At 35.4% G+C, this 18,991-nt stretch overlaps 1 protein-coding gene across 1 annotated transcript in view; it reads right to left on the bottom strand.

The window, feature by feature from the left end:
• Positions 1-2,779: 2,779 nt before the first annotated feature.
• GTF2B (general transcription factor IIB) overlaps positions 2,780-18,991 on the bottom strand; it is a 35,297-nt gene continuing 19,085 nt past the window's right edge. The window contains 9 exon segments of the mRNA XM_037826710.1: positions 2,780-3,209; position 4,348; positions 5,285-5,361; positions 5,364-5,435; positions 5,438-5,513; positions 5,516-5,566; positions 6,753-6,893; positions 7,025-7,171; positions 9,635-9,768. Coding sequence (XP_037682638.1) covers positions 3,076-3,209; position 4,348; positions 5,285-5,361; positions 5,364-5,435; positions 5,438-5,513; positions 5,516-5,566; positions 6,753-6,893; positions 7,025-7,171; positions 9,635-9,768 — 833 coding nt within the window. The 3' untranslated portion in view covers positions 2,780-3,075.

Here is an 18,991-nt window from a genome sequence, read left to right as displayed (position 1 = left end):
CCTCTACTTGTACCCCCTTAGCCTGTTTTTCAACTTTAGAGTCTTACGCTCACAAAAGACAGCCTCTAATTTTTATTATTAGAGAACTTGAGTCAGCCCAGAACTAACCCATCCCAATTCCTAAACTATCTTGCTAGACAAAGCCGGATATAACAAAAATTGACCCACTTGACATGTGCAACTTAAACTTGAACCTATTAGTGATCTATACCTCATTATAATTGTACCTACATTCTATGACTAAGCATGTAATCAATCTGCACATGTTCAATTAGATCATCTCTAACTTCGTCATCTCAAGCCATTGCACTGACTATCCTAAAACCTGCCCATCTTTTGATATTATAAAACTATCCGAGGTATTGCAGTTCAGGGAGCCATATTTTTAGGTTGATAGGCCATCTGATCTCCTGCTTTGTGCTTAGCGCTAAACTCTCTGAAACGCTGGAGTCTTAGGAATTTGTCATTTGAGAATGCTGGGCAGAGAACACACTGTGTTTTGATTGGTATCATGGGGAGATGTTGAACCAGAGCTCCAGAACCTAGATCTTGAAACTTACAAATTTATGAACTCACAAAGTGATGGCAAAGATTTTATCAATGAAGATTTCCAATGAGAATTTTAAATACCCAGATGGAAGGAGCCATATTAACCAAGAATTTAACTGTTTCAAAATGCTACCATACAAAGAATGGATCCACTTTATGTTCGTAAAACTCTTGAACATGGCTAATATTTCTAACTTGCTAAAAATGTAGGCCTAAACAGAAGCTAGCTTCAAGTTCTAAACATGATCATCTCTCAACGAGGAGTGAATAGCCATGTAAGTATAGGGCGTGTTTTACACGTAAAGAGAGAAGTCAAGTCATGTGGAAAATTGTTCGTTTATATTGTTTTCCAAGCATGGGTCAGATTCCTTTCACTGATTAGTAAGGCCTGGCTATAATTTTTAAAATTTCTAAGTATTAGTATTTTTGCCATAGTAAATAAGATTTAAGTAGTTACGATTGAACACGCCTCATCTTAAGAGGATTTTAGGAGAAAATCAGCTAATTGTAAGCCTCCATTTGTGACTTAAGTTTTAGAGATGGAAAAATGAGGGCTAGACCCTACATAGGGGGAAAGAGAGCATGAGGGGGCCGAGCCCCACCACACATGGGATTGCTGTGGATCTTCACACCTCACTAAAAATGAAAATGACCCAGGAACCATGTGAAATGACTCCCTAAAAGGGACATTAACAATATATCCAATTCCATCCACATCCACATCCACATCAGGAACACCCAACCTATGAGGTTAGGGGTAGGAGGAAGAGGACAAGTGGCACTGCTAACATCTTACCCTTTGAATAAACACTTTTCTTTCTTCCAATATCTGGAATTGAGTCCTAAACTGATTCAGCCAACTGGCTTGGGGAAAATTTGGAAAAACAAGCCTTTTAATAACTTTCATTTTAACAAACACCTACAAGAATGCAAACTTCAACTCTCAGCAAAGGCAGATACATCCTCTGCCTAGATTAATGTTTAAAATCTGTTACACTGATCTCAGCTCTTGAATGCACAGGAAAAAAAGATCAAAATGTTGATATATTTGACTGGCAGAGACTTGAATTTTATTTTCCCATTATGTTTACCTGCATTTTCCTAGTTTTCTAATTTTTTTTTTTTTTTAAATAACCAGGAAAACAAAAAGACTAAACAAGTCATTATGTAGTACCAAACCTGAATAACGATTTAAGAAGCACCCAGCAAAACAGCTGGGAAGAAAAAAATGCCAAAATAAATGTTTATTTCTAGGTGGCTTTATGGGTGATATTTTCTCTTAATTATGCATTTTTTAAGTTTTCTATAATGTGCATGTACTAACCTTAGATCATTCCAAAAATAACTATTTTAGGATCTGGTAATCTGGTTGTGGCATTCTTCAACCAAGAATGTTTGGCAGTCAATCACTAAAAAGTGGAACTATAGTAGAGGGGGAGCACTACTGCTCACAGTCCATGTTGTAAATACAGAGATGTGTGGTGATGGTCAAAGATAGTGTCCAGGAGGGAGGGAGATAGTGACCTAAGATTTCTTCTTCCTGAAGGTTTCACTCTGGGTAAGATGGGTTCTCCCTGCCTGGAGTATAAATTTCATTGCCAGCCTTGCAGTCCTGTATTTGGGTTATGGTATTCCCTGTGTTTATTTCTCTGGTGTTCTCCCCCAGCTTCCCAATACCCCCACACCCCTTTCATGGCCAGCAGAAATGACAGTGGGGATCTGATCTTCTAAGAGGGAAAGTCCTTCTATTGACCAGAGTCTAGGCCTATCAGGCCACAATAGAATAAACATAACAAAGAATTGCAGATACGCAGATTCTTTAAAATGAAATGTTAACATCTGAAAATTAAAATCTGTTATAGCAATGATCTTCTGCTATTATTTATGTACCAACATCCTCTTCTCTGCTCAATAAACTCATTGAGAAAATACAATCTAAATAAATTTCTCTCTCTCAAGCCAGGGGCTTTCCAGGTCTAGCTCATTTATTGCGCGCGCACACACACACACACACATATATAATTCACATACACATCCTTTTAAATTGTAAACTAAATAAGCTGTAGATGTCAACAATTGTTCTCAAAAGTCTTAGCTATTTTCATGAGTTTATGTAACTAAAAAAAACCCCTAAATAATACATATAAATAACAGAAAACAATGACCACTATCAACTTTATTAGCTGCAATATGCATTATTTATAATTATATATTATAAATCACATTTAACTTGTAATTGTAACAAAAACTTTAATTTTGAAGTGTTTATTCAAGAATTACATAATTCCAAATATCTTCCAAAATACAGTTTCCTAGACTGCTACAAAAGAAAGCAAATTCAATAAGAAATTGAAATCATTAAATATGTTTCACTACTATATACATACACAATGCCAAGCAATTAATATTTAGCCCTGGAATGCGTACCATGTTTTTTGTTTTTTTCCTCATTAAAGGCTCAATCCAGCACTTTGTATAGGCTAGGTACAAAGCAAAGTTCAGTGTCCATATGACAGCTGCCTCAGTTTACAGCTGTGGTAGTTTGTCTACAGGGGTGTCAAATTTGAAGTCTGTAGGAAATAGATCTGGGGCTCGAGGATAGATTAGTCTGTAGGACTGTCTGATTGTAACATCAGCAACACCAGCAATATCTCCAATTTCTAAAAGACAAAAATCAAAATATTAAGTATAATTCCACCCTGCCTCTCTTTACCATTTGCATTCCAATTTGTAACAGACATGTTAATATAAAATGCCAACGGAGAAAACAAAACAAAAAATAATGATTTTTAAAAACTGATGATAGATATACTAAAAGGTAGAAAATAGAAGCTAAAGTTAATAACAACAGTAATGGTGCTTGTACTTATTAGCTCAAAGGGCTGTCACTAGTATTAAATGATTTAATAAATGCAAAACATTTGAACAATTTTCAGGATATAGCTTTGAGTGAGAACTATTATGTTGGTTGTCATTATTTAGAACTTATTGCTCCTTTTTCTTTATAATAAAGAACTTTTTGAGGCTCACAGAAGTAATCCATTAATACATTCTTATAAAGAAACTAACTTTATACTTCTGTTTGAAAGTTTCCCTGCAACATCTCAACACAAGTTAACTTCTGTAAAGAGGACCCTGTTAAAAACAAAATGAAATCATACTAAAAATATTGTTTACCACCTCTTTTTTCCTACTAACTATATCTGAGATCAGACAGTTGTATATTACAACATAATACAGATGTTTTCACTATTACTAAAACATACATGAGCATATATAGTGTGTATAAACTATAGAGTATTTCTATAGTTTATTAGAGACTGCTAGGAACAGATACACTTTTTCCCTTTAAAGTCATTACAAGCCACTTGGCAATATCTGATTAGTTATTATAAAAATTAATCAAAATGGACTTTTTAACTGATAAAAGAATTTATTTTCATATAAAGAGCAAAAAAGGAATCCAATTTTTAAAACAATTTATTAGAGAAGTTATGGGTTTACAAAACAAACATGCATAAAATACAAGATTCCCATACACCACCCTACCATCAACACCTTACATCAAAATGGGTTTTTTAAATATACCCTTTAATGGAAAACTCATTTTAACCACCTTTTCAAGTCAGTTCAAATCATGAGGTTTAACTGATTTTCAGCGTGCATAACTGCCATCAGTGAGTAATCAGCTCATTTTAAGTTTACTTATCTCATATTAGGATATGCTAGACAAAGATACTGATAATGTCACTGGCTGCTTTGGGAGGGAAGACAAAGGCCTTAAAATCTCAAGAAAACCCTTCATCCATAAGCAGAAAGCAGCAAAAGCATTGAGACAAACGTTTTTTGTGTTGCTGATGTAGAATAAGCTTTATAACTAGGAGTAAAGATACAGACAATCTACCTGGTTGCCACTTCTCAATTTTACAAGAGTAAAATTTCCTTAAAAAATATGGATGTAGGGGAAAGTATAATGGCACTTTTAAGTACTAATGGCTTTGCTGCCTCTTTCTAATCATTCCTCTATATTATTCATCACTCCATCAATGTAGAAACTTACAGCCTAAGCTGAGGTAAAAGCTGTTTTGAATAGGGTTCATTGCAGCTAGTAATTCACATTTAGAAACTGACTGCTCCTTTTCTTGTTTAAATCTTTTTGGGATCAACAGAAGTAATCCATGGATGCATGACTGTAAAGAAATTCACTCTATACTTTTGTCTGAAAGTCCCCTTGCAACCCCTAATTTCAGAAATGGCTTTAGAAGGTTGAACTACTCGTATATGCTAATTTCAGTATTTCACTAAGAAATTGTGTATACTATAAGAAAGGAGTATACAAACATTCTGTGAAGCATAACACATAATATAGTATTCTTATCTGTAGGGGACCATGACAGGCAGAGGGTAAGCATGATTAAAAAGATAAATGGGGGTGGATGGGGTGGGTGGGAGGTGAAGAACTTCTAACAACTGAAGAATGTATTAACTGAAATTAAATACTCAATTTAAATGGGGGAAAAACTGTTTGTACATAGGATTTCACCTCCCAACAATTTAACCTGAGCCACTAAAAGCAAAACACTACATTTTCCTTAAGTTTTGATGGCTGAAGTACTACTTCCTAAGTGGGGGCCCTGGACAAATTTAACCTGCCTAATAATTACAGATAGAAATACAATCACATACTATATGCCTTCACAATTTTATACCACTCTTTCTGACTGAAGAATCCTACTTTTTGCGTCCTCTTCTCAGCTGAAGCCTGTGAGGCCATGTAAATTGCTGCTGCTGCCACAGATATTGGGCTCCTTCAGGAACCAAGTCCAGTTCCACAGCTTTACGAGCTATATGTGTAGCTGCCATCTGTACTTGTTTAGGAAGACAAGATTTGAACAGAACCTGGACATGAAGTCCCCAGTTGTAATCAAATCCACACTGGTTTCTAAAGCTTTTCAAAATCAGTTTAAAACCACCGCCCAATTTTCTTTCTTAGAATTCGCGATACAGCACATATTTCCTAAAAAATAAAAAAATAAAAAAATAAATCCATATAACAAGACACAGTTCATTTTAAATGTAAAACTTTATTGAAAGATAACATAAATCCACATAGTTCATTTTTAAATCTATCATTTCTGATTATAAAAGTAGTACACATTAATTGTAAACAATTCAATCTTGCCATAAAGATGAAACCCTAATCCTCTCAGTGATATTTCCCACAGAATTAATTTAATATTTCTTGGTTAATTTAAATGCTTATTACATTTTAAAGAAGTTTAAAAAAGTTAAATTTACATCTTAAACTTTCAAAAGACTAACTTCTCTGAAGTATCAGTAGGTACAAATGCGTTTCTTCAACTAATCAACAACTTTTTGATGTTTATATATTAACCTGTCTATTAAGATGATGAAAAAATATTCAAACTAAAGAATGTTAATCTACACAACATCATGTAGATGTGATCCCTGCTGTTACAGACTATATCAAACTGGGATAAAATATCCAACCTTAGCATCCTAAATATTTGACCACCAAACATTTTTGGAATAAATTTAACAAAAGCTTGTTCCAGCTGTAATAATAACAAAAAGGGTGATGATAAAGGCCACTGCCTATTTGCTTTGACGTAAGATTCACAGCATGAATCAAGGATAATTATGGTCTTAAGCTAAACTGATATTTGGCAGTGAAATTCAGTTTAAATGTCATTGCAACATTGTGAATAGGTTGTCACATATCCATGGGTATGGAAACAGGATGAAAAAAATTTAAAAGCCTGCAACTTAGATGTGAAAGTAAAAACTCTATACTTCAAGAGAAAAAAAATTCACTACTACTTTCTAAGGCCTGACTCCCTCATCTGTAGACACCTGTGCTAGGAGTAGAAATTGTTTTCCCTACATCAAGTATTATATAGCAGACCTCAAAGGCCATAAGTGATCAGTCAGAAGATCTTACTACCAGAGACCCAGATGGGCTTACACTGACTAAAATGACTTTAAATGAGAAAACAGCCAGAAAACAACTTGGTCAATAAAGTTAAAATTTGAACTTGTCAAGAAACAAACTAGTAGGCAATTAACAAATGATGCTCAAATGACTGCAGAAGATATGGCGTAGTTTCTTAGTGTCAAAACTGCTTGACTTTTGGTCCATTACTTCAATATGATATAAATAATAACATTTTTATCTATGCAACTAAAAACTTACCTTTAAATGTCCTAGGAACCCCTTCTTGTCTACAGGCAATATAAAGACAAGCAGAAGCTATGGCATCATTAGCTCTTCCCTTTAGGCTCTTCTGTTCATACACTTGCTTGAATAAATTATTTGTTCGGTCCTTCAAAGCAGAGGAACTAAATTTAATTTTTGGCCATTTAATTAGTTACAATATCAAAATTTCATGCGTTCATTATATTATGTGAACTAAGTCAATGCCAGACAGTTTAAAGGAGGTAGACAAGAACTTACAACTATATTTCGAGGGAGGTTGATTCTGTCTGCCATGGTAGTAATTTCCTTGAATGCATTCATCATCGCCCGATCAGAACTACTCATTGTTCTCCGATTCTGGTACTTAGAATTGCCAAATTCATCAAAACTTGCAGCTCCTGTACCCTATAAAACAAAGTTTTATAACTCGATGCAAAATATTTTTGAAAACCTGAATGACTAGACAATTTTTAAGAAAACATAACTTACAAGATCTGATTCTATATGAAAAATAAACTGCCAAGGAAATCTATCCTGTGCATACTTCCCAACCCTCAAATAGCAAGAGTACCAGGCTAAGATGGTTTTAAAGAGGTTTTCTATTAAATATTTACACAGTATATAATTTGAAGCAACTGTTCAAGAACATAGAAAACGGAAAACTTAAAAATAAGTACACGAAGTGAATATAACAATGATGCTAAAACCTGATACAAACTGAATGAAAAAATAGTCAAATTTCATTTATGATTATGATGTAAAATATTAAATGCTGGAAAATATAATACAACAGCATACTAAAAATATGAACAAGTAGAAATTGTTCCATAAATGCAAGAATATTAGTAATTAATAGAGTATAGAAAATCTAGTAGTATAAACCATCATATTAATATACCTAAGGAAAAAAAAAGAAAAAAACGACCACGTCCAAAGATGCCAAAAAGGTAAGTGAACAAAACTCACAATCCATTTTTGATAAAAACTCATGAAACACTAGCAACATTACCAGTAATCAGACATAAGACAGAGGCACCTCCTCCCACTACAATTCTGTAACAGTATTGGAAAAAATCAGCCAATATAATTAGGAAAGAGAAAATTAAAAGTCAAAATTGGGAAGGAGATAATAAACTAGTAACTCTTTGCAGATAGTACCTTTGAATACCTAGACTGTCCAATAAAATCACTGAAAAAAACTGCTATAAACAATGAGAGAATCCATTAAAGTGGCAAGATCAAGATTAATAAATTCTAGAAATCAATAATCAACTATTTAAATTACAATTAAAGAAAATACTCCAATTAAATAGTAACAAAACACAAAGCAGGAATGAACTTAAGACATGTGAAAGACCTTCATGAAGAAAACTTTAAAATATCCTTTGAAGGACACATCTAGGGAAATGAAAAGGTATACAGTGTTTTCGGGCAGGAAGATTTATTACCAAGAAGTCAAATTTCCCTAAGTCAACTTGCAAATATAAAAAACTGTAATGAAAATAATAACCAAGTGCTGCTGCTGTTGTATTTAAATTAAACAAAGTGATTCCAAAGTTTATATGGAAAATACTAGTGAAGGAAATGCTGAAAAAGAAGAGCAATGAGGGAATACTAGTCCTATCAGATATTAAAAAGTATAGTTCTGGTATTTTAATAAGTAGGCCAATGGAACAGCATACAAAGCCCAGAAATATTTCCAAATAAATAAAGAAATTCAGAATATGATAAATGTGGCATCTGAATTTTTTTTCTTTTTTTTGCCATATAAACATAAACAACTTTCAAAGGATTACAGGAGAAACTAACAATAGTTACCTGTTTTTGGCAGAGGAAGGGGGTTTCAGTGGGAACTGAGAGTTTGGGGATTAAGGGTGAGGAATATCTACTGTATTCTTTTACACTTTTGTTTTTGAGTCATGTATTACCTACTGAAAAAGAATTAAACATTAAAAAAAAAAAATCACAGTATTCATTATACGGAATCTTACATTTTAAAATGTCCTTAATATTCTTTATCCCAGCTTGTAAGGCTAAAGCAAATGTAGAAATAACCTAGGTTAAAGATATTTCTGAATACTTTAAACTTTTTAACCTAGGCTACACCATGCTTTTCAAATTTTATATGCAATTTATAGAGCATGAAAAAATAACTGACCTTTTTTTCACAATAGTTTCTTGAAGAGACTACATAATAGTATAGATTAAGTCCTGAAATAGCATACACTTCCTTGATCAGTTCTTCAAAATAATGCCACTAATACCGTCAATGTAGAGAAGAACAAATATGTGTCAATTTGTCAGAAGAAAACATGCTAATGTCTTCCATAATAGTAGCTACCATTTCCTGAGCACATTATTACATGCTACACACACTGTGCTATAAATATTTTACATGCATTCCTATGTAAACCTCAGTAATTCTAGTACTATTATCTTCACTTTACAAATAAAGAGAGTGAAGCTTAGGTAAGTCATAAATTCACCATTTAGAAAATATCATTATTTTTAATATTAGAAAATAACTATATTAAGCTCCATTTATATTAGGTGACATGGAGGGAAAAAAAAGGACATTCCTGATACCTGAGAAACAGAATATCAATATTACAGTGAACTCAACTTTTGTGCAAAATGTGCTTCATGAAAACAAGGGACTCAGATATAAAGACTAATTTCTAACTGCTGGTCACTCCTTTAAGTTGGAAGAAACATGCATGTCAACCATCATTCACAATGGTATTACTGGCAAATCTATTCACAGATCAAGATTCCCCACTGGCGCAGTGGCTGATATTTTTGCAAAGTTCCCAAACTCTCTGGTTTTTTGGTCTCTCTGCACTATTTCCTGGTAAGTGGACTTATTACCTTGCCAATCATGGTAGACAAATCTCCATCACTTAGAAGAGGATTCTGAGAATCTCCAACTCGAGATGGATCTTTTGTTGCTTTGTCATTGCTGAAAGTTCTCCATTCGGATCCCACATCAATAACCCGGTCACCTAAGAATATAAACACACATCTAAATCATCTTGTCAGGCTGAATTCTCCTTTTTAACACTGTGCCCAACTCAGTCCTTTGATCTTAGGAAATCTCAACATGGTCATATAGGCCCCAGTTTTAATATCACGTGTCACATAATTGTCCTGACATTCTTTTAACTACTGTGCCAATCCAATAATAACTCTTTTAAACATTGTTATTAGTTATATTCTAACTCTAGGGGAAAAAGGTAATCAGAATTAAAACCTATAGCAAAATCAAGCTGTATGTAAGCGATACAAAAATAAAGCAATATAATGATTCAGAACCAAATTATGCACAAAATTTGCAACAGGCATGGAAAAAAAACAGGAAACACTGTTCAGAATGGCATTAATGCACATAATTTAATATTTAAGAGTTGCTAAATTTTCATTGGAAATACTTTGTAGAGAACTAAGCACAAGCTTGTATTTTAATGAAACTATTTGATGAAAAATATTTTTGGTCAAAGGACATGCCAAGAGACCAGAGACCAAAAGATTCATACTGAGTACCACTTTGGGAGAAATGCTCAATAGCTGGTCATATTTAAACAGCAGATAAGAGTTAACACTGAACACTTACATATGACGGTCATAATGCCCTTTGTGAATCTTCTCATTTAATTCTCACAGCCTTATAAAGGCAGGTACCACTTATTTGTCACTTTACAAATAAGATTAATTTGCCTAAAATTGCACAGCTTATGCAACTAGAACTGAAATGCACACTTGATTCAGAGTCTATTTTATACTGCATTTCTAAAACACGAGCTTTTTCCTGAAATTCTGTTAAGGTTGAAAACAGAAACCAGACCATTTTCATCTATGCCAGAACAGAAAGGGAAAAACCAGTTACAGCAGCAATTCAAAGAAGGTACAGTACTGAGAATCAATTAATTTAATGGTTAAGGGTGTGGACTCTGCTACTGGATGTTAAATCTTGGGCAAATTCATTTGTCATATCTGTGCCTTCACTTCCCCAACAAACTGTAAAGACTGCAAAAATTAAATAAGTTAATACACATATAGTACAAATAAAGTGCTTAAAAAGTAGTTCCAAGTTCAATATTAGCTATTACTACTATGAAGATAAAAAATGGCAGTTATGTGATAGCTTCTCTTTTGGCGGAGATGGGAAGTGAAGAGAGGTAAAGTTTTAAAACAGTCACCTCTATATTAGATTTAAAAAGTAACAGAGCAGAGGAGAACCTAAGATGGAGGCTAGGATAGACAGAGCAAAAAAACACCTCCATGAAAAATACTAGATAGAGGCCAGAAAGTGACCCAGAACACCAGTTCCAGCAATGCACTAGCTGGACAAGGTCTGCTAAATCCACAGGGACCGTGCACTTGGTAAAACCGGGAGTCTGAGTTCTGAAACAAGTGAGTGAGCCTGCCGAATGTCCGGCAGCCATGCTGCGGTGAGGGGAAACCGTGGGCTGGCGTTTGGAGGCGGACTAGTTCTTTTTTAAAAAAACCCAAAAGCAGCTGCAGATACGGCAGCGAGAACCACACAGTAAAGCGTGGCAGGAAAGGGCTGTGCGAATGCTTCAATATCTGGCGTGGAAGATAGCCTTTCATGTACCCACTGCTAGCTGTCTCAGAGTGAGGAGGGCAGACGTGAGCCAAAAGGGGAAAAAACCCACGCCCCTTGCAGCCATCTTCCCAGAGGCTGGGAACACTCCTGCCCGGCAATGGAGCCACAGCCCAGAGCCGCGCCAAGGGACCAGTGTGATGGGAAGTGTTTCCGGCAACACCACGCACACGCCACAATATCGGGCATGGACAATAGCCTTTTGCGTACCCACAGCTAATTGCCCCGGAGCTGGGAACGCGGAGCTGTGCGAAAAGGGGGAAATTAACATGCCCCATTCAGCCATCTTTACAGCAGGCTGGGAACGCCCCTGCATGGCCCGGTGGCCCAGAGCTTCCCTTGAGGGATGGCGCACACTTGTGATGTAGCACAGCCTTCCCTCAGCAGAGGCCCTCGAAGGGCACAGCTGGGAAGAGGAACCCACCCGGAAATCCCAGGGACCCTACGCCAATACCAAGGAGTTGTGGGTCAGCGGCAGAGACAATCTCCGGGAACACCTGGGATGTTTGATTATTAAAGCTGCCCTGCCTCCCTAACCGCTCAGACACACACCCCACATTCAGGGCGGACAGCACCAACAACACACCCAAACTTGGTGCACAAATTGGACCCCACAAGAACCAGACCGCCACACACCACAAAGACAAAGTTGGGGAGAAATGACTTGAGGGGAACAGGTGACTCATGGACGTCATCTGCTGGTTAGAGAAAGTGTACGCCACCAAGCTGTAGATCTGACAAATTAGAGATTGGTGTCTGAATAATCCTTCATATCCTAAAAGAACCCTATCAAGTAAAGCAAATGCCCAGAGGCCAAAAACAACAGAAAATTTTAAAGCACATGAAAAAAAACAGACGATATGGATAACCCAAACCCAAACCCCCAAATCAAAAGATCAGAGGAGATGCAGTACTTGGAGCAATTAATCAAAGAACTAAAGACAAACAACGAGAGCATGGCACAGGATATAAAGGACATGAAGAAGACCCTAGAAGAGCATAAAGAAGAAATTGTTGACCAAATTAAAAAAGATTCTGGATGCTCATAGTACAAGACTAGAGGAAGCTGAACAACGATTCAGCAACCTCGAGAACCACAGAATGGAAAATGAAAGAAGAAAGAATGGGGAAAAAATCGAAAAAATCGAAAAGGATCTCAGGGACATGCTCGATAAAATAAAACGTCCGAATTTAAGACTCATTGTTGTCCCAGAAGGGGAAGAGAAGGATAAAGGTCTAGCAAGAGTATTCAAAGAAATTGTTGGGGAAAACTTCCCAAACCTTCTACACAATATAAATACACAAAGCATAAATGCCCAGCGAACTCCAAACAGAATAAATCCAAATAAACCCACTCTGAGACATATTCTGATCAGACTGTCAAATACTGAAGGGAAGGAGCGAGTTCTGAAAGCAGCAAGAGAAAAGCAATTCACCACATACAAAGGAAACAACATAAGACTAAGTAGTGACTACCCAGCGGCCACCATGGAGGTGAGAAGGCAGCGGCATGACATATTTAAAATTCTGAGAGAGAAAAATTTCCAACCAAGAATACTTTATCCAGCAAAACTCTCCTTCAAATCTGAGGGAGGGTTTAAATTTTTCACAAACAAATGCTGAGAGATTTTCCTAATAAAAGACCTGCCCTACTTCAGATACTAAAGGGAGCCCTACCAACAGAGAAACAAAGAAAGGAGATAGAGATATAGAAAAATTAAACAGACATATATAGAACATTACATCCCAAATCACCGGGATACACATTCTTCTCTAGTGATCACAGAACTTTCTCCAGAATAGACCATTGGGCTGGCACATAAAACAAGCCTCAATAAATTTAAAAAAATTGAAATTAGTCAAAGCACATTCTCTGATCACAATGGAATATAAACAGAAGTCCATAAGCATCAGAGACTTAGAAAATTCACAAACACCTGGAGGGTAAAAATGAAAGGGAGATGAAAACATTCCCGGATAATCAAAGCTGAGGGACTTCATCACCAGTAGATCAGTCCTATAAGAAATGCTAAAGGGAACTGTGCAGGCTGAAAGGAAGGGACACTAAACAATTGACTGAAACTACATGAAGAAATAAAGATTCCCAGTAAAGATCACATGGTAAATATAAATACCAATACTACTGTATTTTTGATTTGTAACTCCACTATTTACTTCCTACAGGTTCTAAAATACATGAAGTGTCATGATAAATCAGTGGTTTTGGACTCAATATAAAATATGTAATTTTTGACAAGAACTACATAAAGGTGGGGGAATGTAGTAGTATAGGAAAATAGTTTATATGTCCTATTGAAGTTAAGTTGGTATCACAGAAAACAAGATTGTTATAGACTTAAGACGTTAAATTTAAGCCCCATGGTAAACACAAAGAAAGTATCAGAGAATATGGTCATAGAGATGAAAAGTAGAGTATGGGTTACGAGAAGTGGGGGAAGAGGCAATGGGGAGTACAGTTTCTGTTTGGGGTGAAGGGAAATTTCTAGTAACGGATGGTGGGAAGGTGATGGCACTGCAACATTGTGAATGTGATTAATCCCACTAAATGGAATGCTTGGGAGGGGTTGGAATGGGAAGATTTATGCTATATATATGTTTCCACAATTGAAAAAAAAGACAGTCTAAATAGACAATGACAATTAACTGCCACAGATGATCCTAGATGAGATCTTAGAGAAAAGGCTCAAAAGGACACAATGGGGACATAAGAAAAAAATGAAATATAGAATGTAAGCTTTATATCAAAGTTAAATTTCTTGAACTTAACTACACTTAATGTGATAACATTAATGAATATACTTGTTCATAGGAAATGTATACGTGAATTATATTATTTGTTCAAGGATGTGTGCAACTTGCTCTCATATGTTCAGAAGACAGAGCAATTGATGGATGACAGGGAGGGAGGGAAAGAAAGAAATGGTAAAGTGACAAAATATTAAAGTTGGTAGATCGGGGTATCGGTGGAGGGGGGTTGGGGTATGCTGCAGTTCTGTGTATGGGGTTTGTATTATTTTTGCAACTGTTACTGTAAGTTTGAATTTATTTCAAAATAAAAATTTAAAAAAAAGTAGAGCACACTGCTGCAGGCATTAGGTCAGGACAAGAAGGGATGTAGACAGTACGAAATCTTCTAATTACATATATTATATTACTTAAAATGTTTATAAACAGTCAAGAGTATAGTGGTCATAATCTAATCTCAGTGTTCTATTTAAGAAAGTAGGTAAACAATACCCAAGAATGATTCACCTCTGATGGCTTTGGAAAAATAACTTTTTCTATGACCAGTCAAATCACCAGGGAGTAACTAGTTATCACCTGGGTTATCATGTGTCCATGTCATAAGAGGAATGAGATTTAGAGGTAGAGGGCATGAAATGAGAATGGCTAAGGTAAGAAAAATCATGAAGACAGATCAAATTAATTTCAATAGATTAAATAGTACATGGCACAAGATAAGGAGAAAGAGAAGGTTAAATGGATGAGATGTCATCATGGTTTTATATGCTTCTTCCTCATAATAAGAAACATCACTAAACTTGGTAAGCAAAGAAATTATAAAACTCTGATTTTTTAAAACTTCCCTGATCTGTGTGAGACCAAAGGAAAAGATGTTTATTTGGTGCAATACCTATATTTTCTGTAGCACACTATATAATTTAACTTGTATGGTCAGTTTATTCAAACACCAAAAATACATGGAACCTTGAATAGGGAGTGAGATCTGGTTGGTTTGTACAGGTTAGTGTGAAGCCCCAATTCATCCCAGAGTAATTTGGGCATGGAATAAAAAACATATTTGCAAAGCCCCCCCCCTGGGGGAAAATGTGGAAATATTAAACTTCCCCACCTGGGAAATTCCTGATATTCTCACAAGCATTGGGGACTACCAATTTAGAAGGTCGAGCCCTCAATCTTGGGGCTTGCCTTTAAGAAGCTTGTTACTGCAAAGGAGAGGCTAAGCCTACCTATAATTGGGTCTAAGAGTCACCTCCAGAAAACCTCCCTTGTTGCTCAGATGTGGCCCCTCTCTCTAAGCCAACTCAGCAGATGGGCTTGCTGCCCTCCCCTTTACATGGGATATCACTTCCAGGGGTGTAAATCTCCCTGGAAACATGAGACATGACTCCTGGGGATGAGCCTGGACCTGGCATCATGGGATTGAGAAAATCTTCTTGACCAAAAAGGGGAAGAGAAACGAAACACAATAAATTCAGTGGCTGAGAGATTTCAAATGGATTTGAGAGATCATTCTGGAGGTTACTTTTATGTATAGATATCCCTTTTTAGTTTTTCATGTATTAGAATAGCTAGATGGAAACACCTGAAACTGAACAGCAATCCAGTAGCCTTGATTCTTGAAGACAATTGTGTAACTATACAGCTTATATAGTGTTATCACGTGACTGTGAAAACCTTGTGGCTCACATTCCCCTTATCCAGTGTATGGAACATGAGAGTAGAAAAATAGGGACAAAAAGTAAATGAATAATAGGGGGTATAAGGGGTATGAGATATTTTGCATGTTCTTTTTTACTTTTCTTTTTCTTTTTTTTTTTTGGAGTAATGAAAATGTTCAAAAATTGATTGTGGTGATGAATGCACAATTATATGATGATACTATGAACAACTGATAGTAGACTTTGGATGACTGTATGGTATGTGAATATATCTCAATAAAATTGCATTAAAAAAAAACTTAACCTGAGTAATTGTCATAAAATCTCTCACTCTGCACTGAAGGCTTACTTATGATACTAGTCAACAAGGTCCATGTCTCAAAAAGATCACCCTAAAGAGACTGATTTTCGGTATATATTCTTTCTGCCTTTTTCATTTATGTGTGTAAATATTTTATTTTTTCCTAAAAATCAAAATTATATAATTTAGTACCTGTTTCACAACAAACTCTTTTCACTAAATTTATATCATAAACATTGGAACAAAAATCTTCAGATAAAGTTTAATTCCTTTAACATCACAGTATTTCCATTTACTTATGTTTTCAAAGAGGAAAAGTGAATCTGACTTTTCTTATCTGGCCAAACAAAAACACAAACATTTGTATAAAAACAAAGACTACATGGCCTTCAAACTTAAAGAGTTAACCTGCTAAACTACAGGTGCTAAAAGAAAAACTCAGATGCCATCATGAACTTCCAATATTTTCCTTTCATCAACACAAATGAATGCATTAAGAAAACAGTGCAAATGAAAAGGCAGGTAGGTGAACCCACATCTTTAACGGTCTCCAGAAATCTGAAGAGAAAGTATTAGCCAAGATGCATCACTTCATAATGTTTTTCTTTTGCCCTGAAGTAACTTATCATTAATTTCTTTTATTGCTTACTTTATATTGCCTTCAAAAAGCAAAATGATTAAAAAAAAAAAAGTTGGCCTAGTATAGTATAAATAGAAAACCCAAAGTCAGGTGGCAATATAATTTTTCCATATATGCTGGAATGATCTAAATGACTCACTCAAGATCATCTGCAGTTTGTGCTAAGAGTCATTCCCTCTTCTTATATTTAACTGCTCAGAAACATGGCATTTAGAAGAAATAAAACTTCCAAAATAACTCATCATAAAACTGCAACCAGACCAGCAGATTAAGTGCATTTGTAACAAGAAATAGGGCACATCCATTCAGAAAAAAAATCAGTACATATAAAGGATTTCATTTGAAGAACATCTAAATGAGGCAGCATTTTGAAATTGCTCTGAAAAAACAAAATGCAATACAGAATATTTTCAAGGGGCTATGGTACAAGGCACCCATAATTTTTTAGTCTAATGAATCTTTGACAAGGAAGAAGCCTGCCAATTAGCAAACACACACAACCTCACATACCTCTCTACGTTCTAAAAATAGAAGTATGCCAAAGTTTATCAGTTCTCTTTTTAGATAATTAATACCAGAACAGAAAGTCTATACATGAAGATTTATAGTAGCTAAAATGTTGTCAGTTACTACTCTTCCCTTCATTTACACAGTATGAGCACAAGAACCTTTTTAAAAATAAGTTCCCCATCCAAAAAATAAACACATCTGTTGGTGACTGAATCATGTCCTCCACAAAAGGCATGTTTAGGTCCCAACCCCTGGCCCTGTGGATGTGAATCCACTTGTAAAGAGGACCTTTGAAGATGTTATTAGCTAAGTTGGACCCAAACCGAATGAAGGTGGCCTTAATCCAATATGGCTGAAGTCCCACAGCAAAGGAAATTGAATACAGAGGGAAGAAGCCACAAGAACAGCCAGAAGTTGGAAGTCAATGGAAACAAGGAGAGAAAGGAGAAGACACTGCCATGTGTATTGCCATGTGATGGAAAAGCCAAGGAAACTCAAAGATTGCCTGCTGCCAGCCAGCCAGAAGATACTGACCCCAGAGGTAAGTAAGCCTTCTAGCCTCTGAAACTGTGTAAGCTAATAAATCCCTGTTGCTAAGCCAATCCTGCTAGGAAACTAAAACCCCACCAACATATACATTTATGTATTTCACACACGTACAGCTCTTAGAGCATACAGTAAAGTTTAATTCTTAGAGTGAAAATAAATATAAACTGAAATTCTCATGTTTTCTTTAAATACTACTAAGGATAAGGTTTATGTATGCTCTATTTTAGGGAACACTACTAAAGGAAGTGGTGTTTAATGAGTATTAACTAAGGTATTTTCCTGTATTCTAAAGAGAGCATCAAGTATCAATGGGCAAATTCACATAATTGTCTTGGACAGTTTCACCTCATTTTTCAACAAGAAATTTAGAATGATTGTCAAAATCACACCAACCAATTTAAAATGGCTTCATCACTTTGGCACCTAATTCATGATTTGGCAATTACAATCCTAAGTATTTGCCTATAAAAGTCTCCTATGGGAATGTTCATAGTAGCATCATTCATATTAGCCAAAAAGAATAAATAGCTCAAATGTCCCACAACAGGAAAATATATACAATGTAATATTACCCAGCAAATAGTTACTACTGTTACATGCAATAAAATGGATGTACTTCAAAAACACTACTTTGAACCAAAAAAGTCAGTCACAAAAAAGTAAACTTAAATGAAGCAAAATAATCTGTAAGGATAGAAATCAATACAGTGGTTGCTGTTGGGCAGGGTTGATTGACTGGAAAGTAGCATAAGGGAAATTTTGGTGTGATAGGGTGTTGGTTACATAGGTGTTTGCACTGTCACAAATCAAACTATATTTGGGATCTCTACATTTTGTTTTGCATATAATTACACCTTAAAGAATTAAAAATAAAAATTCATTATCATTCAAATATTGTGATTTTGAATTAAAGTACATCAAATCTATATATTATTTTGGGAAGGACTGAACAAATTTTTAACTATCTTCCTGGTCAAGGCAGTATTTCCTTTCCTAAAGGTCTTTAGATTTCAAAGTATATGTATATCATAAAATTAAAGATTAGATCTAGATTTTTTTGAGGGGGGGTGTTAAAAATCTCCTTTTCAAACTAGTAATTTCTATATTTTATATGTTTATATGATGTCACTTTTAAGACTTAATTTTTATTCTGGTGTCCCACATGGTCCTAACCTTCCTT

Source organism: Choloepus didactylus, chromosome 2 (assembly GCF_015220235.1).
Source record: "Choloepus didactylus isolate mChoDid1 chromosome 2, mChoDid1.pri, whole genome shotgun sequence".
NCBI classification, from domain to species: domain Eukaryota; kingdom Metazoa; phylum Chordata; class Mammalia; order Pilosa; family Megalonychidae; genus Choloepus; species Choloepus didactylus.
This window is presented reverse-complemented; position numbering and strand designations above follow the sequence as displayed.